Here is a 25,787-nt window from a genome sequence, read left to right on the forward strand (position 1 = left end):
GTGATTGTTTTCCTCTCCCCAAACACGTGTATAGGGAAACTGGAAGGAATACTTGCTGAGCTATTGAAGGTGTATGATCACCTGTAGAGAGGATATTTGGCCAGTGGTATAGGACCTGAATTTTATTATAGAGGACACATTCCATACGCCGTTTTGGATGATATATCTAGAGCCTTCACATACAACATCGTAGGTTCTGTGATCATACTTATGAACATACCCCAACTCTCTCTGGGTAAACACCCGCACGTAGGAATGAGGCCTTCCAGCTGTCAACCTCCTCTTGAGTCTCGCAGGCCAACTCCAGTTGACGGTAATCCTTGTAAACGTTCCTTGAAGGGTCAGAAGGAGGCATCAATTATAATAAAGGACTTTCCATATTTCCTAGGGTGCCTTTCAGGGCGGTAGAAACCAAAGGGCTAAATAAAACTACCCTGTATTATTCAGTGATATTATTATGTGGGAACTATATTGCAGTATTATATGGGCTCACAAACAAAGCATCATTAAATTCTGCATATTAGTAGTACACTATATTGTGCCGAAATATATATTGTGGTATTATTTTTGGTACATTAAGACAGTAAATGTATATTGTGGTATTATTTTGGCACATTCCAACAGTATCGTCTGCAATGGCATTATATGGCGGTATGAAGGCAATAAATGGGTTAAACTACTGACGATTATCAAACACCCATATGTTGCTGACAAAATCCCCCATACAGGAGATGGCTTTCCTAGTGGCATGAAGTAGTGTGTTTCCAATGTTAATTTTGGATTTTCTTTCTTTTTTTTTTAAGATACAGACCACAAAATGGCACCTACCTTTGCTCGGTGTTGAACAGGGCGAAGATATGTTTGCTGGACATGAATCCTTTTTCGATATCCCTCAGTTTCAGGTTATCCAGAGGGAGCATGTACTTCTTCTCTTTCTCCTGTAGTCAGGAAAAAAATGTTATTGTCAAGGACTACACAATAATACAATAATATGTAATGTGGTATATATATATATATATATATATATATAATTCTTGTTATATAATGTATAATATAGCACCATAGTTTGTATAGCTAGGCAACTACTTTTATCGCTCATAGGCATCTAAAATAAGAAAAAAGTAAAACATCTGTGCCAATAACCTTGATTAAAACAAATCAAATAAGAATACGAGGGGTGATCCAAAAGTAATGATAATCAATAATAAACACAATGAATATAGTAAAAATAATTTATTTTTCTACATAGTCTCCTAACAAGTCTATACATTTAGTCCATCTCTTTTCTAAACTTAGAATTCCCTTAGAAAAAATTTCTTGATCTTGACCCTCAAAAAAATTCCTAACAGCGGTTATCACGTCGCTATCGTCATCAAATTTCTTGCCCCGGAGGTGTTCCTTGAGCCGAGGAAAGAGAAGTCACTGGGGGCTAGATTTGGCGAATAGGGGGGGTGTTCCACCAGTTCAAAGCCCGCTTCTTGGACGGCAACTGCAGCTTTGTGAGCTGGCGCGTTGTCTTGGTGAAACAGCACTCCAGCCCGCAGTTTGCCGCGCCTTTTCTCCTTGATAGCCTCCCGCAATCTTCTTATTTGTCCTGCGTAGTATAAGCCCGTAATAGTGGCTCCCTTCTCCAAATAGTTCACCATAATAATTCCTTCAGCGTCCCAAAAAACGGATGCTGTAACCTTCCCTGCTGAGCTTGACACTTTGAATTTCTTCGGTGTCGGTTCGTTGGCTCCTTTCCATGTCTTCGATTGTTGTTTAGTTTTGGGATCAAAGTGGTGGATCCAAGTCTCGTCCATGGTCACAAAACGTGACAAAAAATTCTCCTGGTCTGCTTGGAACTTTTCGAGATTTGCTCTTGAAATGTCGACTCATTTCTTCTTTTGCTCGTCGGTTAACATTCTCGGCACCCAACGCGTGGAGACCTTTCTCATATGCAATTCGTTCGCAAGGATTCTTTGAATACTGCCATATGAGATCCCTGTGACCTCAGCTACATTCCTGATAGTCACTCTTCTATCTGCCAATACAACTTCAACTTTTTTCACGTTATCTTCAGTGAGGGGCGTGGATGGGCGTCCTTCACGATGTTCATCTTCCGTCGATGTTCTTCCCAGCTTAAACTCCTTGGCCCAGCGTGCAACTGTGGAAGAGTCCCCCAATGTTTCCACCAAGTCCCTGTGTATGTCTTTGGTAGACATTTTTTTTCAAGCAGAGGTATTTGATGACAGCTCTGATTTCATTTTTTTCCATTTTGATGTTCACTCTTCGGCAGTTCGTATTCAAATGAATGTAGCTCCCGAGAATCGTGCCCTTTTCAAGAGATTTTTTTTCCTGAACTAGTGGGTACCTAAGCGAGTAGAGGACATTTTATTCTTATGTGCACTAGAAATAACCGATTATCATTACTTTTGGATCACCCCTCATATATGTCACCATGGTAACAGACTACAACTAAACCCTGGGCTGTCTGATTATGCAGCTCTGTTACTTTGTTCTTATCAACCAACAGAAAATAGTAGGGGGTCTGAGGGAATGGAGTAAACTATTATGTATCCATAGTTATCTTTTTTCCTTAGTAGGATCAGTAAGCATTTAGGGAAAATGTTTTCTCCGTATTAGAATAATCCTGGCTATTCCGAGACGTGTGGGCTAAAAGTTCATTCTTAGGAACCGAGAAAGGGTTACTACACGAAAATGAAATATGACCCAAGTGCAGGAGACACATGGAAAACTCACTAGGCAAGCCTAGCCCTGCGCATGTTTCCAATTACTGTATATGGCTGACCTCCAGCAGATGTGGAACCACCCCTTTAAGTAGTGACTTGGTCGGGATATATTGCCCCTTGGCCTAATGTTAATTTACAATTGCTTTACTGTGGCAGCTCCTCACTACATACAGAAGGAGTAACCAATATTCATTGACTGATGACATCATCAATTCTTCGTATGAAACTACTAGATTTAAAGGAGCAGTAAATATAAAGTTAATCTTATTTCTATAATATTTGATTCATGTTATCATACAGATTACAATGTGCAGAGGCTGTATCTATGTACATAGATACATTTTCTGCCATGTTGTAACTTGGGTCTTTTAATGATAAGTAGTAATATTTAGGAGAGAGCCCCCACAGGTTAGAAAATGTAACTGCAGTCAAAATGACTTTTACTATCATAAGTACACTCCAAACAAAATGACTAGATAGTGTGATACTAGAGCAAGACCCGAAGGGGGGAAGCTGGACCATGACACAAGAATTCAGGGAATACCAAAGGTTGTCAGGTTCCACCCCCTGAGGCCCTTCACTAGGCATAACATAGTGTATTTGGCAATTCTACTTAGGTATTAGTCACTCTACCAAAAAATAATTAGTTGGAAAATATCCCTCCAAGAAGTAAGAAAGCCGCAGTGTCAGACACTTTTCTTGGATTGACTCCAATGTTTCCTCAGTTCTTGGCTCTGCTTCCACTAGCAGACACATCACTTACTTTGTCAAAAGTTTGCAAAATCGATAACAGAAATAAAATCAAATAAAAAGGGTTATTCTAGGTGACATACAGTATCTCCAACGAATAGGAATATGCTGGTCGTGAAATAAAAAAAGCTATTTATCCCGTCAAGGACTTAAGGAGGAAATTCCACAAAGGGGAAAAAAAGAACGGATACATCTGTAAGTAATTCTGGGCAAGGCAAAGACGAAGTAGTAGAAGTGTGGGGTCAGCGTTTTTTAGGCCCCTTCCCTGAGCTGGAATTGGTTATATAAAAATACTATATCACAAGAATAATAAATGCAGGAAAGTTACTATAAATAATAATACAGCTGTAATACTACAAGAGGGAAAGTAAAACACAGCAAAGCAGTGCTGCAAGCTCTTATACGGCATGTCCACAGTACCGTAGTTATATTACATTACATTACTTATCCTGTACTGATCCTGAGATACATCCTGTATTATACTCCAGAGCTGCACTCACTATTCTGCTGGTGCAGTCACTGTGTACATACATTACATTACTTATCCTGTACTGATCCTGGGTTACATCCTGTATTATACTCCAGAGCTGCACTCACTATTCTGCTGGTACAGTCACTGTGTACATACATTACTTATCCTGTACTGATCCTGGGTTATATCCTGTATTATACTCCAGAGCTGCACTCACTATTCTGCTGGTACAGTCACTGTGTACATACATTACATTACTAATCCTGTACTGAACCTGAGTTACATCCTGTATTATACTCCAGAGCTGCACTCACTATTCGGCTGGTGCAGTCACTGTGTGCATACATTACATTACTTATCCTGTACTGATCCTGAGTTACATCCTGTATTATACTCCAGAGCTGCACTCACTATTCTGCTGCTGCAGTCACTGTGCACATACATTACATTACTTATCCTGTACTGATCCTGGGTTACATCCTGTATTATACTCCAGAGCTGCACTCACTATTCGGCTGGTGCAGTCACTGTGTACATACATTACATTACTTATCCTGTACTGACCCTGAGTTACATCCTGTATTATACTCCAGAGCTGCGCTCACTATTCTGCTGGTATAGTCACTGTTTACATACATTACATTACTTATCCTGTACTGATCCTGGGTTATATCCTGTATTATACTCCAGAGCTGCACTCACTATTCTGCTGGTACAGTCACTGTGTACATACATTACATTACTTATCCTGTACTGATCCTGAGTTACATCCTGTATTATACTCCAGAGCTGCACTCACTATTCTGCTGGTACAGTCACTGTGTACATACATTACATTACTTATCCTGTACTGATCCTGTGTTACATCCTGTATTATGTTCCAGAGCTGCACTCATTATTCCTTGGTCTTCAAAGATGAAATGTGTTCAGGAAGCAGATGCTACAACTTTGTTACCTTGGTTTTTTGGGTCTATTTTGAGAAGACTTTTAGGAGAATTGAATGCTGTATGAAAAGCTAGGTTTTAGAGATTTTGGAAAGGCAAATGTTCACCCCTTCCTGATTTAATTAAGTGGCAGTTGTATATTTGGGATGACTTAGGAGAACATGTAAGATGGACTCTGGGCATGAAGAAACATTAGTCACCACCAGTGGACAACTACTTGTCTACCCTCCCTCTATGACTACAACTCATTGAATATACATCCTTTTTATTCTGTAGGTGTCAAAGTATGGCAGTAATGGAGAATCTACCATTTACATCAACATCTATGACTTGTCCAAAGTAGAAGCAATGGCCATCAATGACATCCAACAGAAGTTACAATTATTATTTGGATGTGGTCAAGGTCCTCTTGTGGATGAAACTCACCAAGCCATTGGTCCTTCTAGCTTTCATCCTTCTAGTCTACTTGCAGAATTTTTGTTGAGTGTTCCATTGGAGGTATATGTCACAAACACTTCATAATATACACCACTAATGAACGGCTCCAATGTCCTGCCATGGTATAGACATATGGTAGCTTAGGTTGACTATTGACTCCAATTTTTGAACATTTGTGGTGACCCACTATATAGGAGAGCTCAGTTTTGCTGTGCTTTCCAATACTGTAAAGATGTTGACATATCCCACCCTGATAGGGGCCACTAGGTGAATGGAGCCCTGTAGATAATCTGACATTTATGTTGGTAGATCAGAAGATCACAACCTGGTAGAAGAACCTTGAATTTGCTAATTTTGTCCTTCCTACCCTATGAAGTCAGCGGATACGTACCTCATCATCCTTGTACCAGGACAGGTTCTCTGCAGTTAGCACAAACCAATACTCCTTGGAACCTCCCTTCATTATTCCAATGTTATTGATGGTCAACCATCCCTTCCGTATGACCTGTTGGAGAAAACATGATGTCACTTCTAGTAAGGGGTAGGGTCAAATGGGGGTTTCCATTGACAAAGACCCTGTCAACTCCTTCATATTTGGCATTACCATGGTTTGTGGTTTCCAAGAGTCACTTTCAAGCTTACAAATCACTCTGCATGCAGTAAGTAAAGCAACACAGCAGAATATAGAAAACCACAAGGAAGAAAACAATTTACTTCTTTAACATGTTTTTTTTTTTACAGTGACTTTACATATTAGATATATTATGTGAGTGCTTGGGTATCTTGGCACTTGCCGTATCTGTAAAGATCAGAGGGCTATGAGAAACTAGTAAGTTCCAGTGAATTTTCTTATGAATATGGCCACCAAGATGGACTTCAAAGGAGTTGTGCAGATTTAGAAAAGTGATGCTGCTTTCTTTCTAAAACATCACCACACTGTGGCTCTACAGGCTGTGTTTGCGACAGCAACTCTACTCAATTTACTTTAAAGGGGTTTTCTGGACGTACATATTGATGACGTCTTCGTAGGAGGGATCATCAATAAGTGATCAGTCGGGGTCTGACATCTAGATCCTCACAGATCAGCTGGTTGAACAGACCACAGCATTTGAGTGAGTACTATGATTTATTCATTGAATACCAAGAACAGCGCCATACATATTTTAGGGGCTATACTAGGTATTGCAGCTCAGTCCAATTTACTTGTATGAGCTGAGCTGCTGCTGTACCATTTGTCCCATGAATGTCTTCGATGTCATTGGCATAGGGAAGAGGCCACAGTATTTTTAATCACAGCTGATCGGTAGGGGTTCTGGGTGTCAGACACTCCATGATCCTATATCCTAAGGATAGGTCATAAAGATGTAAGTCCTTTAAATGGAGCTATAACACAAGGACGGATATGACACCATGTTTTTCTAATCCAGAACAACCCCATTAAGAGTCACTAGCTATGGTAGACATGTAGAAATGACATAGCCATTGAATATCTTCAAGACATTTATCTCGTAACTGTATATTTACATTCAACCGTATGTTAGTAACATGGAGTGAAATTGGCCACTGGCAAGGGCGTAGGTGCCATAGAGGAAGCCCATTAGGCTGCATCTGGACCATTGAAGAGGAGTGGCCCACCTCAGGATGGTCCATCCCCTTCATCTTTGGACAGAGAGAACTAGTTTTAGGTTCGGATCTTTTAAAGTCTCTCCTAAAAGGGTAGGTGGACTAGAACCCAAGCTGCAGAAGCCCCTCCTCTCTATGTACGCCCCTGGCCACTGGAGTCATGGATGTCACATCACATTGATATGAGGCCACATTAGGAGAAGCTGAGCATGAGTGATGATGGGGGTTATCTTTATGTCATCGGAGCAGGAATGTCACGAGGCATGATAAGGAAAGGCATGCACATCCATCAAGCCAAAAAAAATGCAAATCCATATACCAGCAAAGGCACAAAACTGTGGCCATGTTGTTGAGCGCCAGGCCAAGCCAAGCAATGGAATACAAGCAAGCGCTCTTCTAGCAGAGGCTGCGAATGTTTGCTGCTGTACAGTACAGGTCTACTAGACCCCAGAGATCTCACATCTGTAAACTGAACACTGCTCAATTCCAGTAGATAGCATGGATGGAATTGCAGTATGTGAGATATTCAACCCCAGGCCTGTCCTCGGTTTCCAATGCCATCTAGATTTTCATGCCATAGCAGCAACTGTTAACCGTAAAGATACCTATTCAGTTGTTTGGCTGATAGCTATTCCTCTGTCACCCCCTAAGCATGCACACTTGGCTTGTCTGAATGTGCAAATGTTCTCAATATGGAAATAAACTGCTACCAGGCACTGCTGCATGGGCTTTTGTTCCTTCAGAACCAAGGGTTGGGCATAATGAAAATCCAACATGGCCAATCCTTCTTAACCACAAAATCTGCCATCAAGGGAAAGTCTACCCCCTATAACCCATTTGATGCCCAGCTTATCCTGTCAAAATCATAGCTCAACTGTATTCTTCAAAATACCTGCTAAATAAATGACATACTTGCCAACTCTCCTGGAGTGTAAGGGAAACTCTCAAAGACACGGGTAAGCTTGCGAAATAGCGAGAACATCTCCTGAACCTGAGAAAATGCTCCGGCATCCCCCAGGCTCATTGTCACTTTATATGCTATGTGGGCATGTTATTTGCCAGTCACTTCACAAAAAAAGGGGCATATTAACACGCCAAAAAGGGAAGTGATGTGCTCAAAAGGAGGCATTTGATGTCCCCAAATAGAATGTGGCGTTACCAATGCAGACTATGGATTGTGGCCATTATTCAGGACATCCACCCTGAAATGTTGGCAAATATGCTGAATGCAATCTCTGGGTACATCATATGGGATCGTAAGCAAAGACCGCAATAAATAACGACAAGTACATCTCAATAAAATCATCTGCTACTATAATGCCATACATTGTCACCTTGCATGAAGTCTATAGGGTAGTAAGCTATAGGCCATGTTCCTTGACCATACAGTGGGTGCTGACCCGCTTTCCCAAGATTAGGAGTCTGGTGACAGATCTTCATGGAATCATAGTTGTCACGAAGAGGACAACTCATTGGGCCTGATCTAGACCAAAGTTTCATGGTCCACTGGCTTGAGATGCCCCAGAATTATTAGACGGCCCAATCCCCTTAATAATTGCGGTCCATTTCGGAAGGTCTAATGCACCAAAGCTAACATCTATGTTAGGAACTGTCATACATTTTAGCTAGTTCCCTGCCCCTGGCCTGCCTTGATCTCCACCCAGTGTTTCAAAATATGGCAAAAAGTCACAAATTTTTGTGCAACAGTGGGGTGTGACAAAAAAAACCCATGTCTCGGCAGGCCTTGTAGGTTAGCCCAAATTTCAAGAGTAAAAAAGATCCAGCAAAAGCCAAGGTAGATGGTTCAATATAGAAAAATTTCTTCTTTATTATAAATCGCACATGCTCAATAAAAACCGCAACGGTACAAACATTACAAGCAAAAAATAGCGTCAGACTGACGCGTTTCGGATCCTATGTCCTTCCTCAAAGTCTGAACAGTTCAGACTTTGAGGAAGGACATAGGATCCGAAACGCGTCAGTCTGACGCTATTTTTTGCTTGTAATGTTTGTACCGTTGCGGTTTTTATTGAGCATGTGCGATTTATAATAAAGAAGAAATTTTTCTATATTGAACCATCTACCTTGGCTTTTGCTGGATCTTTTTTACTCTTGAAATTTGTGCCTACTGCTCCGAGTCGAGGGAGTCTAGTTTTCCGGGCATAGCCTTACCGAGGATATATCGGTGAAAAGGAGTTTTACACATGGAAACCGAGATTCGACGACGTTTGGGCTGAGTATCAAATCTTTTTCTTGCTCAATTTTTTCACTGACTGTATTGTAGGTTAGCCATCTGGCGTACAAGGCATATATAGATAGATATACAGTATCAGTCCCGCTGACTTACTGCTCAATATTAGGATTACTTGCTCTTTATTTCCATTCTAATATAATCCATATTCATTATATTCTGATTTATTACAATGTGGCAGCCATACAGCCCATCATTACGTGGGGGGAATCTAGAGCTGGATTTGCAACGTCTGGATGTTATGCTAATAGTAAGATGGCCCCCAGGTTAATAATGGAGCATCATGTCCTGGATCATGGTGCATGTGCTTAGATTTCTGATCTTACACCCAGTGTTTATAGAGGGAAAGCGACAGGAGGAAAGGAGATGAGGACACACAGGGGGTGGGGGACTGAGCACGAGGAGGCGGTGCATCTGGGCCTGCGCAGGGATGTCACCTCCTCAACAGGGTCCTGACAATATTGTATGCCTATAACAATCAATCACAACGCAGCTTTCATTTCGTATTCTGCCCTTGAAACATGTAAGCTGCGCTGTGATTGGTTGTAGTGGATCCTTCTAGATAGTTCTCCTAAATCTGCCCCTATATCCCGCACTTGCAATGCTATGAATATGTTTTACTCACACATATACATTGCCGTAAGAGTGCAGTCAGCAGCCATGTTACTGGTTTATATCTCCTTAACTTTTCCTGGGAAAGCTGGGTGACAACCCATATGACCACCGTTACAGCCACTGCAACAAGGGATGTCATCAAGTTTTTTAGAAAGCAATACATAAGGAGGATATATCAGTGAATTACTAGAAAGGTTCCCTTTAAGAAAGCTGTCATGGCAACCCTATTTGCAGAAGCTGATTTAATAGCTCGAGAACTTGGGCGCTGCATATAAATGAATACGGCAGTGATGGCGTGGTGGGTATACGGCTGCCCTGATGCACTTCCTCCATTTTGTGCCTTCAGCCGCTGCCTGACTACTCACCAGGATTTCATCCTGCACAGGGTAACCATAGCAACAGCAGCGGAGTGGACAGGAGAGATGGGAGCAGAAGAAGAGGGATATACATTACTAGCAGCGCGGGTGCAGAACCAAGAATTATGAGTCGCTGCAGATTCCACAGCCCGTGCATGACATGCCGCTCCCACTCACTCTCACCTCCCATGCACACACACAGACACGCTCGCCAAGCCTGCCGTCCAACATTTTGCTGCCCTGTAGATGGCCGCAGCTTAATGACATGGACAGCCTGACACTGCCAAGGGTGATATTACCCAAAATACCACAGATCTTTGCTTCATTTCAGAGATTTTATCTCGATTAGAAGAGGGCGCTGTTGCATTGGTGTCTATGGGAAATGTTTTACCATGTCAATGGTGAAAAGTGGTACTGCATACTACAACGGTAACAGGATTTACGCTAGGGCTACACCGCACCACATGTTGCCCAACTATGTGGCATGTCTGTGACTTACTGGAGTGAGACTTTTGGCTGTAATAATACAGTCATGTCACAGGCATGTTATACATGTGCCAGGGTCACGTGCAACTTTATTGAAGTCTGTGGTTAAAAAAAATGTTGCTTGTGACCTGTGACCAAAATCACATGATGTGACACCATATAGATAAATTGAATTGTTATATATTGAAACGTGAGTTCAGTGTTTATATATTGTGACACATGTCACCATGTAGCCGTAGCCTTAAACAAAGCATTTCCAGGTATAGTAGACAACACTTTTTTATCAATTACTATATACTACCCAATAATTCAGGATGCCTGGAGTTTGGATGATGCCCTTGCGCTTATTATGGCACCCATGTAGAAGGATGAACCCATATATATACCCCTATACCTCATCTTTGACCAAGGGTCAAGTAATACTTCTTCCCTAAAAGTAATGGAGCAAAATCATCTTCTAAAGGGGCTAGCGTGATGGTGCCGGGTGTTGCCGCTTACCTCTTTGAAGCAATGGCGGCCCCCTAGTTGCTAAAAGAGCTCATTTTCATATTGACAAAAACAACAATATTTGCGCAAAGGAGGGGAAAGCACCCTATCCTATCTATCTGCAGGGGCAGGTTAATATGTGGGTCCTGGTGATAGACTTCCCTTAATATGGGTAATTCTTTATGCTTACATGGATTTGTAAGGGGAGCAGTATTGTGTGGCCGGTTTACACAGTGCACACTTTGTAGGGTCTGCCAGGCTGTGCATCTGAAGTAAGAGTCAGGCATCCATACATAAAGATCTAGCTTGTTCTCACCTGGTTTCCAGACGCTTTTTTCTTATTCATTTGGCTGCTTCTCTGCTGTGCACTACAATGAAAAGCACATGATCCGGTTACCTGTCTCTACAGATCCTCCATGGACAGAGGGGCCGTCAACCAAATGGGAAGATTGTGGGATATGTATGACCGCTTGTTCTTACTGAAAACTTTAAGGAGCTGTCTATTGGCAAAATGTGATCATACGATTTAATTAGTTGTGGCTTAATAGACAACAGAAAAGCCTAATTCTCATCCTTATTACAGCTGGTAGGAAGGAAGGAAGGAAGGAAGGAAGGAAGGAAGGAAGGAAGGAAGGAAGACGCAGGAAAGCAAGAAATAAAGGTGATAGGAGGAAAGCAAGAAAGAAAGATGGAAGGAGGAAAGCAATAAAGAAAAATGGAAGGAGGAAAGCAATAAAGAAAAATGGAAGGAGGGAAACAAAGAAAGAAAGACAGAAGGAAGAAAGCAAGAAAGACTAAGGAGGGAAGAAAGAAAAGAAGGAACAAAGGAAGGAAAAAAGAAGGAGGAACAGAAGGAGGTATGGGAAGGAGAAAGGGGGGATGGAAGGAAGAAAAGTAGGGAAGGAGGAAGGATAGGAAACCCCCACTGATTAGGAGAACAGGAGACTTTTGTTCCCATTGTAAATGCACTGGTGGTTGGCCAGTGTTCATACTGCTGCGTTCACGTCAATGGGAGTGCTATACCCCCTTTTTCCTGATCAGTGGGAGAAAAGGGTTACAAAAAATTTTCAATGCACAAAAATTTGAGGGTGAAATATTGGCAAAAAGTAAGTCAACCGAGAGGTGGCAAAAGGAAGTATCTAAGAAGATGCACCAAACCTATCATACAGGGGGAGCCACTGTGATAAAAGTGGTGCAATGTCTGATTGCCGTATCTAAGTTTACGCTGTCTAATGTCTACAGAGCCTTAGTAATTCTGCCCTTTGTGTTCACGTGTTTAGTAATTTAGCACAGCTGCAGTCTTACTTGGCAAAGCCAATGAAATCTTCATGGTTTGTGTTCATGTAGGCGAGTTCAATATCAATCAGCAACATGACCTGTGTGGACAAAGAAGATCAGACTGAGATGGCTCCACCACAAGTCAAGCTAATCTATGACTATCCTTTCAGTGTTACAAGGACAAGGCTCCCTAGATTCTCACCTGGTCTTTTGTGCGCCCCTCTCTCTCCCGGATGTGCGTGGTGACAATTCTCTCCATCTCCTCCCGTAGATGGGGGTACTGACTTAGCTATGGAAAGAAACACAGATCTGTGTGGGAGAAAATTCTGATATGCTGAAAAGTCAATAAAGTATCAATGGAAACTAAAGACGCTTGTAGGAAATCCTACCTACATACATACATACTAAACAGATGTTTTTGGCTCCACTCTAGGGCAGCTTGAAGCTACAAAAGACTCTTTCCTATCTTTAGGTCCAGTAAAATAATGGAAAACTTCTTTGTTTCAGGTCTAAAGGCATGTAGCAAAAAGCGTTGGCCTGTCTATACTCAATGGTTGCATATGTTGCTCCAGCATCCCTAGAGGGGAACCAGTGTGATTTTTGCTCAGGCCGTCTTCTCTATGAATGCGCCTGGCTTATGCTTATGGTCCTACTTGACCTCAAGGAAATGTGTTCGATCTTGGTCGTTCCCTTCTTTCTTTTACCAATAGTTTATTCCTGCTTCAATCCAAAAAGTAACCTTTCATTTATTAAGGAACTTTCATTACCTTCACCAGCTCGATCTCCTTTCATTCTTTAATAGGCATCGCTCAACTGATTCTGGCACAGTTGGACTTTTTTCTCTAGCCTGCACCATTCCTGACCAATCAGTGCAGTTAGTTTTGGTGCTTGATATGCTAACTAGACTCTCTAATGTCTAGAATTAGAACTAGACTCTCTAATGTCAAGTAGGTGGTGTCAGGCAGCAGCAGATTACCTACACTCTTTAATGTGAAGTGAGTAGTGTCAGGCAGGAGCAGGCAGGGATGTGTGACTCAGAGTGGACAGTGTCAGACCTTAGAATCATGCCCTGCCTGACACCACCCATGTGACATTAGGGAGTCTAGATAGCATATCAGGCACCAAAACTAAAAGCACTGATTCCTCAGGAATCGTGGAGGCTAGAGAAAAAATTTCCAACTGCACCAGAATCAGTGGAGGTACAGCTATTAAAGGATTTGAAGAGCTCAAGTAGGTGGAGGTTGTGAAAGGTCCTCTTTAAAGCCCAGTGGGCCACAGTAACTATGCCTGGAAACAACATGTCTACTCATAGATTGTTTTATCCTATCTTTGGAATATCTTAAATATTTTAAGTTGTGGAAAGATTTCCTGCAGAAATTCCCATGTTCACATGGAAACATGGCTTCCTGTTTCCTAGAGGGGAAGCCAGGACACACAAAACTGGAATTTAGATTTTTAAGGAAATCCCGCAGATCTTCCCTTAAGGGACAGTGCATGTTTACAACATGCTTATAATTCCAGTGGCAATCCTCTGTTCCCAATTATCAAGTCTGATCTGTCAGCAACAATCAGACTGCAGTTCATCTCACTTATATAATGGAAACAAATTCTACACAAGTCCACAGCTCTGAAATATCAGGATTTGGAACAGAAAAATATTACCATCATATTGCAAATAATATAACATTACCACTTACCTTCCAAAGAAAGGAAATGCCATGTGACCCAGTCTAGATTTTTCGGAGAGGGTCCCATAACTGGACAAAATTAGGTGACAATTGGAAACATACAATGGAGGCCATCTAAGATCCATTTGGCCAGATACCCCTCACCAATAGATGATGGGAATTTCTACCTTTATAGGCTTTGAGAAGATCTGGTCCAATGGTCATTTCATCCTTCTCTCCTACAAGAGTAGGAGATGGGATAGCACTGGTGACATTTTTTCAGTAGGAACCATAATGAAGAATGGACCAAATCTAAAAGCCCCCATACACAATCAGCCAAATCCGCCAATTTCAGCAGAACCAGGTTAAAAGGAAGAAGGATCACACTTGTTGAATTTCAGTGCTTGATCCTTTAGGGGATATAAGCTGCCGTCAGAGTTGCCTCGCATTGACAACTGACGACTATCGAAAACGTACGGCCATCTATAGTAAAGGAGATCATGGTGTTTGTCCATTCTCCATATGGTTTCTATGAGGCCTTCATCAGAAGAATGGGACCTTCCATGAAATCTTCAGAACTTCATTCTCAAATGGCATTTCTTTTGAAAGTTAAGGGAGCAAAAGAGACAACACTGCATGCAAAAAGATCATAAAGACCAAGACCACAAACACAGAAAAAGAACAACCACCATGAACAGCATGCTAGACAGTAATACATACAATAGTTCCATTTCCAGTGGAATATGGAGATTCCTCAGGGGCAGGCGCAATCTCATCTATCATCTGTAGTTGTGATTGATGGGCTGTAATTTTTAGAACTGATCTACGTGGACTACTCATAGAGTCAATGACGGTAGATCTCTCAAGGCTCTATTCACATTAAGTTCTATCATACAATGTACAGCTGCCTTAAGGGACTCCACTGATTTATAATGGGGCTAGTTGGGTTTGCACTGTATGCACCATTACCTACCCCTATCTGTAATAAAGGTTCCTTATAAAGCCCTTAAAGAAATGTGAACAGAGTTTTAAACAGGCCAACAAGACCATCCGTGGTATGGGAAGGTCCTAATGGCAGATGTTGAGGGATTGGAGGATAAAACTGTTGGATATCAGCACATTCAATCCTTTATTGTCCTTGGGGAAATGAGCCACTAGAGGTTCTGGCAGCGGCTTACTCCTTTCCTTTTTCAGAACACATGCACTTAAGCCAAAGGATAGATGTCGACCCAATGCTTGTTTGTATGGCCAGCATAAGTTGACAAGAGGAAGCCCTCCAACATACTGTATGTTGTAGGTTACAAAATGATAGAGTTGTCTGAGCCTACCCCTACGAATCAGAATGAAGTGGTGCCACCTTGACCAGGAATCAGATCATCAGCATGCTTCAATCACCACGTGCACACAGTCTTTGTTCCCCCTACTATTTCCCTAAGACTTAGCAAGATGGTGACCTATCAAACAACCATAGCCCCAACCCACCACAAATCCTGGTTGGAGCCAGAGAGGTCTACAGCATACTGTGATAGTATCTATATGTATAATGGAACAGCCTGTGGCCCTATGAGTATACAGGGAGGGACTATGGGTGACCACTGTATAAAATGTCTGCAAATTCTGGCAAATAATTCCAAATTGTCCCATGTCTAACCGCTACCTATGCAAATAAGCTCCAATTTCTATATAAATAACTTATTAATTTGTAGTTATTCTGCTTCTCTGATACAGAGCTGCAAATACCTTGTACTGTCACAAAGTTAAAGGGATATTCTGAGACTAAGAAAATCTTCTTGTACTAACTTCCTACTTAGCCTGTGATAGATATGTGTTTATACACAAGGAAGGTGGTGGTGGTGGGGGGCTACAGGAGAAGGAGAAAGCAGCAGCATGAACCAGTAATAAGACTACATCAGACTACATCAGACTCCCTTTAGGCACTGTAGCTACAAGGTACTCAAAGCTAAAATACACCTATGGAGCAAGATCTGATAAAAATAAGTAGCAGCTAGGCAATACCAAAAGATTATTCTGGAGGCCATAAGTGGACGGTCAGTTTAAATGATAGCATTCTTTCTGCCAGCAGAAATCCTTAAAGGGAGCTTAAGAGCTCATGCCACGCTGTTTCCACATTAAAAGGGACTATCATTTACTTCCTGCTCTCAAGCTGAGACATTACGTCCATCAGTCCATGACCACACTGCAGATTTGTTAAATGATTGAGGCTGAGCTGCTGTACCAAGTACTGCCACTATATAATGTAAGGCGCTGTGCTTGCTAAGAAGTGAAGAGGCCGCAGCAATCAATATCACCGTCTTGAACAACTCCTTTAAACACAACAGTATACATTCAGCTCCCCCTAGTGTTAGCTAAGTGCAGACAGAATTGTGGGTCTGTTCAGGGTAAATGAAGTTTTGTTCAGACCTTCCTTCAGGGGAAATGAAGGTCTGCTCAGGAGCAAAACTAAGCTCTGTACCATATAAAGGTACTGTATATTAAGATGTTAATGAGAATATAATGTTGGACATAAAATTAGGTCTATTCAAATCACTTGGACATAACATTAGGTGGACATTCAATTCACTGTACTGCTATTCACGTTGCCACAAGGAGTTGGGAAAGGGCCACTAGGTTATGCCCCCTGTAGACAAAATATAGAACTGCTGCACATACAGTATGTAAATATTGCCCTATAAGTATGCCCCCTGTGGTTAAACTATAGGACTGCACATACAGTATGTATATATAGGTCATTGTCCTATAGCTATGTCCCCTGTGGCCAAAGTAAAGAACTGCACATGCAGTATGCACATATAGGTCATTGTGCTATACATATGCCCCCAGTAGACAAAGTATAGAACTGCACATACAGTATGTAAGTATTGGTCAGTGCCCTATAAATATGCCCTGTGGCCAAAGTACAGAACTGCACATGCAGTATGTATATATAGGTCATTGTCCTATATGTATGCCCCCAATGGACAAAGTATAGAAATGCACATGCAGTATTCTATAAAAGGGATCCTCTAAGATGGGAACATTCTCCATTAGTAAATGAATTCTGTGTCTAGGGATTATGAGACTCCATGCTTAAGCTTTTTTGTTATTATAGGCTTTCAGCCGGCTCTCATCCAGACTGTAGTCTTACCCTTCAGGAAGCCATTTTCCGCTATATTTTATATGACATGGATTTTTAGAACTGACAATATTGCCTTTCTACTTTTTATAAGAAATAAAGTTCATGTCGAGGCATTAATGGAAAATGCGTTCCCATTAATACAGTCGGCAGTGAGTGCAATCTTATTCTGTGTTTAGTACAAGGATCAATAATCTCGTCTTCATGGTCCATTAGCGATCAGATCACCGCAGGGTGTAGAGAACTGAGTCTATAGCTCTGCATTCCATAGCAGGCAACCTGAAAGCTAAAGTAAGGCTCACAAAAATATAACTTACTATAAATGGAACTTTTATCCAGCTGCATCTGAATTGGGATCAGCTATAATACCAGTCACGACCTACGGTATATATATAAATGGCACTGTTTCTAGTAAAAGAGGAGACAGACCCTTTTCCTAATCTGAGACAATCCATTTAAAGAGAATGCTTGGCCATTTTTTTTATTTTTTTTAATTAAAACCATAAAGTGACTTTTTTCTAATCTCTTTTAATTTTCTAACTGTAGATTTTTTTATCCTACGTTCTGTATATGATTTTGGAGGGTGGTCATTTTGCGTGAGTTTCTCCTCTGCCCAGTTAACAGCATTTAGTCATATACTTTACAGCATAGTCATGTCCATAAGCAGCAACAGACTCATTGAGGCCTATAGGAGAGTTTTCTAGACATGTTCTCTGCAAGGAGGAGGAGCAGAGAAAACGTGACATCATCTATTGTCAGTAATGAATGTAATAATGGGTCAGTGGTGTTATCTACAGAGGTTTTAATATCTGTTGTAATTCTGTCTCTGATGTAAATTAGATAACTGCTGCAAAGAAAACCCTTACAGAATTGGGGTCAGGCTATTATTAGGCTTTGTGGCCAGAGTGAAAATTGCATGGTTTGGTACTTTTAAAAAAATTTAAATGGTGACATGGAGAATTCTTTAAAATAATATCAAAGATTTTTAAAGAGGCTAATTCATGTCCTCATACGGTTTTATATAATGCTAGCAAGCCAACTGTTTACTGAATTTCCCATCATGTGCCCCCCGGCTGGAGATATCGGTGTCTTTATTTTCGGCACCGATATCTCCCCACTGTCAGAACGGCATCCTCACATCACAGTACTTGCCCATAGACTTGTACTGGGGAGGGGGCGCTCCTCACAGTTCAGCGTCATCATTGGGCTGTGAGGAATGCTTCCCCCCTGACAGTACTCGTCCATAGCCCTGTACTGTCAGAGTGGGCGTTCCTTACTGCTCAACATGTTAGGAGTGTATGTGTCAAGAATCCAAATATTCCCTCTCCTGCTTCTCCACTCAGCACTCGTTCTCTTCTGTGCTGGGGAAAGACATCTGCCACATGGCTGTTGCTTTAAGGTTGCTATGCCTATCAGTCAAGCTTTGGCTAGGTCTGTTCAGCCAATCAGAGGTTTGACATGCAGTGCCAATCAGGGCTCTAGTTAATCATCCAATGGAGGGCTGAGGCAGGTATCATAACCTGACAAATTCCTTGCTCCAATGCCTGTGATTATATAAGCTTTCTGGCTCTGTGTTCTCACAACTCACTCCCAGTACCTTACCCTGTTTACTGCAGATTCCCAGGTTTACGGATGTTACCTTCCTTTTCAGATTATTCCTTCCTTTGCTTATTTGACTTTATCTGTGACCTTATGGACTTGACCAACGTCTTGACTTCTAAAATTCCTCTGCTTTTGTTTTGGCTACTACTGTATTCTCCTGGTTTTTGACCGAGGCTTATAAATTACTCTCTTTGCCCACCATAAGATTTCTGGATTGGTCCTTACCCTATACGCGCACCTATTTTATGACTTCTTGTTAAGGGGATGCAAGATGGGTCCCAAGCAGCCAAGTCCATCGTGCCTTGCGGTGAGCTTGGATGAATTACTTGGGGTGACCTTAGACTTAGTGAACCAGAGCGGTGTAGGATCATAGGTAGCTTATTTGCTTCCTGTCTTTTTGGTCCGATCAGCTTGTTCAAGCGGCAATTCCATAACAGTATGGTTGTTAGATGGCTATAGGCTGGCAATAGATGGTTTCTCTTGCTGACCTCTCTGGTCAAATCAGGATTTCTGAAAGCCGCTGACCACATACTTTAGAACACATGTACATGGCGTATCTGACTGAACGACCCCTTTCCCAAGCTGATTTAGTTTTTTTTTACCTTTTCGCTACACTTTCGGATGGTGGAGGTCAGCTCACTTACTACCATATCCACACACTTCAGACTCGGCTCCTTCAACTTCTGCACCTGCTTTTTCACAATGGCTTCAAAAGCGAGGTCAGGCGTGAAGAGTCCAGTCCTGTGCAATCAAAGGTGAAGCCCAAAGGGGGCAGGACATACATCAAGACAAGAGGGAAGACGGGGAGAGAGGAGGCGAAGAGAGGCAAGAACAGTGCAATGAGGCGAGAGGTAGGCAGAGAAGAGACAGGAGGTAAACAGAGACACGGGAAGGTGAGAAAACACAGAGAAATACATGAGGCAAAATGAAAGGCGCTGCTTGGGAATGGCATAGGGAGCTGGAAGATCGATAGACCGGTGACCAACATCAGGGAAAACTTGGGGTGTGGATTTAAAGGGGTTTTCCTAATAGACTGCAATTGAGGTCAATGAGACATGTCACTATAGACAGAGTGGGAGGATTCTTGAAGCTGAGACCCTCTTTGGTCACCTCTACATTTCAGTTAGTTGGTGCTTCAGTGGTCAGCCATTAAAAGGTACTTATCATGGAGGCATGCTTCTGACCCTTTGTTTTAGTGATTGGTGGGGGTCTCTGCACTCAGACTCACCAGTTAGTAAAATAAAGGGGCAGAAGTCCTTAGCCAAGATCTATATCACTTCATTTCTGATCAGCTCCACTCGTAGTGCGATGTTGAGAAAGTCTACGAGCCTGGACACAGCTCGCTACACTCTACATTCACCAAGCAGAGGCAACCAGCAATGAAGGGGCACAGGGTTCAGCTGAGTACTTCTGCCCCTTCGTCTCAATGATCTGAGGGGGTTTCAACACCAGACACCCACTTTTGACACGCCACCACATCAAAAATGATAGGTGCCCCAACGTCTGTGAGGGCCTTAGCTACTAAAAACCCAACAGCATGACCATGATAACACTTCTCATTGACAGGTCATCAGAGTCTACCATGGTAAACCTGTAGCCTAACCCTTCATAGGGTCATACGCTGATGGAGGGGTAATAAGGCAGACGTGTTCCTCTTCTGTTGTACAGGACATAGAGACCATGGAAGAATGTCAGCTGTCAATGTCTTGTGTAGGTCATTACAAAAGTAAAAAAAAAAAATTCCGGCAGTGTGATCAACTCTCACATATGTCCATGTGGCCGAACCGCAGACAGTATGGGTGGTCCTACCCTGTGGACATTTATGGGCCATCGGATTAGTATTGGCATGTAAATTTTACTGTGAGTAACATCGGGAGAGGACAAAGAGAGAGAAAAGTGTAAAAGATAAGATAGAAAGGGATAGAGGAATGTATAAATTGCTTAGAAAGTAATGACGAGTAATGGAAGGAATAGGCAGGGACTATTGCCTTGGAAGACACTACTGGAAAAGGTAAGGAAGACTCTACCTTGGCTACATGTATCTTGTACCTACAGAGCTGTACCTCACTAACACTTGCATTTAAAGGGGGTGTCCATGATTAGAAAAAAGGGTCTGATTCTCTTCCAGAAATAGCGCACTTTTATCCACAGGTGGTATCTGTTATTGCAACAGGAGGAATGCCTCGGTTATTTGGTTATGTGCTCCAAATAATGCTAAGGCTTAACAGCGACACATGCACGACAAAAAAGTCCCCCTGAAGTTACATGACTAAAACAGTTGTCTAACTTACTGTTTTAGTTGTGATTTGGCCAAAAACAGTAATTTGTAGAAAATTTGCATGCGACAATGGTACAAAAAAAAAAAAAAAAAAGTCTCATTCACGCGACTTGTGACCAAAATCCAACAGGCTTGGATTTTCTGCAACTATCCCGCCGCAACTCGCGTGATGCAGAGCCACATACTTTGCAATTTTCATTTTGTGACGTCTGTGCAAAAGTCGCGACTTGTCTTGACTTACTGTCGATATGTCTTATTGCACTTATCTTATGCCCTACAACCATAATCTAACAAGTTTGCATTTTCTGTGACTACTGTGTTGCAATCACATATTGTGTTGCCTGATGCAACGCAACAACATAGAGATACATGGAAATTTTTGTCGATGTGACACATTGCCATGTAGCCCCAGCATTATGATTGGGCATTGCCTTCGATTCTTCTTGCATGTTGGTTGTTGCAATTTAGCCTCATGCACAAGTATGGGGATGAGCTGCAATACCAGCTACAGCCCACAGAAAAGAGTGGCACTACTTCTGGGGAAAAAAAAAAAGATTTTTTTTTTCTCAGTTATGGACAACCCATTTATAACTGGATAAAGCCTAAACCAGAATATACCAAGGCGTTTAACATACCCTGACTATAGAGAGCACCTCTCAATGCACACATATTCACACACACACTCACAATACTGGTGGCTTTAGGCCCTTTTTATGATACTTATTCCATGCACAAGGCCAATAAGAAGACTATCTGTAAGGAGCATGCTCACGTAGAAGTGACTCAGCCATTCAGAACGCTACGCTCTGCTTTCTGATTGGCTGTGTGCTCAGATCATGCTGAGATTGGGATATCACACATGATGGAACCGGAGAAAAGCCCGGCTCAGATCCAGAAGGGTTACCTTCTTGGTGCACTGTCTAACGGTACTGATAAGCTCGGATATGACCATGTCCACACATTTCAAGCACGGCTCTTTGATCTTCTTCACTTGCTTCTTGACGATGGTTTCAAAGGCCATGTCAGGTGTGAAGAGCCCAGTTCTAAACACCCGACAAAGTGAGGCAGGTAATAAGGAGAATATACAGCGTTACCTACCAGTGACTGCAATGTGATGAGCTTGAAGGGATAACAGTCTAGCTAATAAGGCTATGCCACTGGTAGCCACAAGGCAGCTTGACTACATGTAGGATCCTGACAGTAAAAATCCTGATTGTTGTAAATAAGGGTCCTGACACAAGATGTGAGCAAATCATACTTCCCTAAGCTGCTGCAGTACCTCATGTTGGAAAGTAAGATTCACATCCAACATTCAGTGATAGATTTGAAACTCTCTAACATTTTCTACAAAGAAGGTCTGCAGCAGCTGAGGTATTATGATGTTCTGCAGCAGCTGAGATGTGTATTATGATGTTCTGCAGCAGCGAGGGTTTGTTATTATGATGTTCTGCAGCATCTGATTTGTAAATTATGATGTTCTGTAGCCGATGAAGTGTATCTTGTGATGTTCTGCAGCAGCTGAAATGTGTATTATGATGTTCTGCAGCAGCGAGGGTTTGTTATTATGATGCTCTGCAGCATCTGATTTGTAAATTATGATGTTCTGTAGCAGATGAAGTGTATATTGTGATGTTCTGCAGCAGTTGAGCTGTGTATTATGATGTTTTGCAGCATCCAATGTGTGTATTATGATGTTCTGCAGAACCTACGATGTGCCTTATGATCTTATACAGCAGCTCTGCTGTGTAATACAATGTTCTGCAGAACCTGAGATGTGTATTATGATGTTCAGCAGCAGCTGTGTTGTGTAATATGATGTTCTGCAGCATCTGAGGTGTGTATATGATGATGTTTTGCAGCTGCTGATGTGTGTATTATTATGTTTGGCAGTTACTGAGTTGTGTATTATGAAGTTCTGCATCAGATGAGAGTGAGTACTACATATCACTCACTTAGTGGCTGGCACAGGAGAGAATCACGGTATCAGCAGTGCCAGTCACCTCTGTATAACTGTGTAGCCGTGACATAAGAATAAGATGTTTATACAGATATTAATCCATTTATATGTATAATGTGGGATGGCTAAGCTTTATGCATCTGCCTTATTCTCCCAGTGGCTGCGCCTACGATTCTAAGAAGGGTGAGGCATCACAAGCTAGAGGGATATTTACAGGTATCAGAAGGGTTGGTGGGTATGAGGTCCTATATGGGGAGTGGGCTACAGAGAGGGAAGCGAGGTAGTGCTAATACACATGCTACTTCAAGCCATTCAGCATGCTATACGTGCCTTATGCCGTGAATGTTCTTGATGGCGTAGCTGATCTCTCTTCTCAGATCCTTCTCATCAAACTCCATCTGCGTACAAGACAGGGTACTTTTAGCTTAGCATAAAGGCAGAATACCGAGGGGGGTGACACTAAACAACTACAGGCAGTACCTACCTTCACCAGCTCAAAGGGGAAGCGTTCATGGAAGATTCGATTGATCCTTGCACCTCCAGAAAGCTCATAAGTATCAATCTGGTCCCCGGAGCCTTCAATACGTTTCTCAAAGTCAACTGCAAACTGTTGCACCATCCTAAAGGGACAAAAATAGCGTTGAAGGACCTGAGCTGACCTTAAGGGCTCGGGATCCCTGGTATCAGACCCCCACTGATCTGATATTGATGACCTATCCTAAGGACAAGTTATCAGTATGTAACTCCCAGAAATCCCTGTTAAGGTTCATTTCTGCCCTGACTCTCCTTTCCTATCTTACTGTTCCTGTTTGACCAACCTTGACTTCAGCCTTGTTCCTGACTATTGCCTCTGCTCACCCCTTAAATACTTTACCTGGTTCTTGTTGTTCTATTCCTGACCCTGACCTTTGGCATATCTTGAGTCTTCTGACTATGCTCCAGTCTTGTCCAATGGCCAGCTGAATCCTAACCCCTTGCCCGGTGACAACCCTATACAACATTACTGACAACACTACTAATGCATCAGCACTACTGATGCCAATTTGTGACTCTTTTCGGAACCTTAGCATCTTCCTGCAGTTGAGGGCGCACCTCCTTAAAGGATTTAAGGTTGAAAAGCAGGAAATCTATTAGGCCGGTTTCACATGGCTGAGCTCAGGCCCTCAACCTTGGTTCATGCATTGGTTGTATGTAGTGATCCGAACGCAGCTCAGCTGAACCAAACTCAGTTTAGTTTAACTGAGCCTAGTTCAAATCAGTAAATCTGGCCGATACACAGATCAGGTTTCTTGATATGAACTTAGCCATGTGAAAATGCTACAGAATATCTACAGGAACACTGCACTCCAAAATCGTCGCAAAAAAAAATTTCTGTCTATATAGGCAACAGGTACCCAGTAGGAGATATTAGTGATAAACAGAACTCACTGGAGAAGAGCCTTGGTTTTACGGGCTGGGTCATCAGGACGAAAGTTCTTGTACTCATCCACTTCCTTCTCAATGGACAAAAGTTGGCTCTGCAGCTTATTTCGCAGCCCCGGTAGAGTGTCCCGAATGTGATTGGTCAGTTGCTAATGGGAAAGGAAAGTTAATTATTCATGCCTAGATAATGCCCTCTACCCCACCATCTGTTACAATGGCATTTCTGGCATTTCAATCTGTATTATAATTATAGGGAGCGCAGTTGTGACTGGGCCCAGAAGCCTACAGGTCACCCATTACACACTAAGGGCCCCTTCACACTACTGATATGCTGCCTGATTCTGAACGTTAAAACACGGTCAGAATCAGTGCATATAAAGCAGATCCCATTCATTTCAATGGGGAGCCGGCATACGAGCGCTCCCCATTGAAATAAATGGGCTGCTTTTTACTCTACGAGCACTCCCATTGAAGTGAATGGGAAGCGCTCATGTGTACGGCTCGGACTGAGCCGAGCGCCGGGCCCCTTCACACGGCGAGCCGTACACGTGAGCGCTTCCCATTCACTTCAATGGGAGCGCTCGTAGAGTAAAAAGCAGCCCATTCATTTCAATGGGGAGTGCTCATATGCCGGCTCCCCATTGAAATGAATGGGATCTGCTTTATACACGCTGATTCTGACCGTGTTTTAATGTTCAGAATCAGGCAGCGTATCAGTAGTGTGAAGGGGCCCTAAGGCTCAATAAACTTCTTTGATCTTCTTTCTGATCTCCTTTGATGATTTCAGTAGGACCGATGTACCATCTAATGTACATGCTAGTGTTCACAATGTCCCCCAATAATAGATGCTAGGGTAAAAAAGGTATAGAATTGGATTGAATGCCAACATGCCTGATCATTTGTTCTCCGGGGAGATAAGCATCCACTAGAGCAGCTCCCCATAAAGAACACATATATGCTTGAAGTCCAATCTTTGCAAAGCTCATTCCCTAGCTTGATATGGATTCCAGCTTCATAGATTTTTTTCCCCAGATCATATCCAAAAATGCATACATAAGAGATATTTCTTTGCATTCACCTGATTGAGAACCTTCTGTAAGTACGGGGTCCCCATGCGTTCAGCAAGATGGCGATAAGATGGGTGTGTAAGGAAGAATTTCCTTTCGGCAGCTAGAGCAGCTTGGATATCCTTCTTGCCATCGATGTCCTTCTGGCTTCTGTTTACCACGCCGATGTAACCTGTCATAGGCAATAGCAATGAATTGTGGCGGAAACCACATAAAGATTGACCAAATTA

At 42.2% G+C, this 25,787-nt stretch overlaps 1 protein-coding gene across 16 annotated transcripts in view; it reads right to left on the reverse strand.

Moving 5' to 3' along the window:
- Positions 1–25,787, reverse strand: part of DNM1 (dynamin 1) — a 68,387-nt gene that overhangs the window by 15,488 nt on the left and 27,112 nt on the right. For 8 of the 16 annotated variants that reach the window (XM_075260594.1, XM_075260587.1, XM_075260593.1 and 5 more), the window contains exons 6-17: positions 25,569–25,729; positions 24,497–24,639; positions 23,553–23,688; positions 23,399–23,466; positions 22,016–22,154; positions 12,634–12,720; positions 12,459–12,529; positions 11,470–11,521; positions 10,191–10,202; positions 5,728–5,841; positions 829–938; positions 221–332 (exon numbers count right to left, since the gene is read on the reverse strand). In XM_075260594.1, the coding sequence (XP_075116695.1) occupies positions 221–332; positions 829–938; positions 5,728–5,841; positions 10,191–10,202; positions 11,470–11,521; positions 12,459–12,529; positions 12,634–12,720; positions 22,016–22,154; positions 23,399–23,466; positions 23,553–23,688; positions 24,497–24,639; positions 25,569–25,729 (1,205 nt within the window). Of the gene's footprint in view, positions 1–208; positions 333–828; positions 939–5,727; positions 5,842–10,190; positions 10,203–11,469; positions 11,522–12,458; positions 12,530–12,633; positions 12,721–19,435; positions 19,575–22,015; positions 22,155–23,398; positions 23,467–23,552; positions 23,689–24,496; positions 24,640–25,568; positions 25,730–25,787 lie in introns of all 16 variants that reach the window. The other 8 variants (XM_075260597.1, XM_075260598.1, XM_075260584.1 and 5 more) reach the window with 4 other exon arrangements.

The sequence above is a fragment of the Leptodactylus fuscus genome, chromosome 11 (genome assembly GCF_031893055.1).
Source record: "Leptodactylus fuscus isolate aLepFus1 chromosome 11, aLepFus1.hap2, whole genome shotgun sequence".
In the NCBI taxonomy this organism is placed as follows: Eukaryota; Metazoa; Chordata; class Amphibia; order Anura; family Leptodactylidae; genus Leptodactylus; species Leptodactylus fuscus.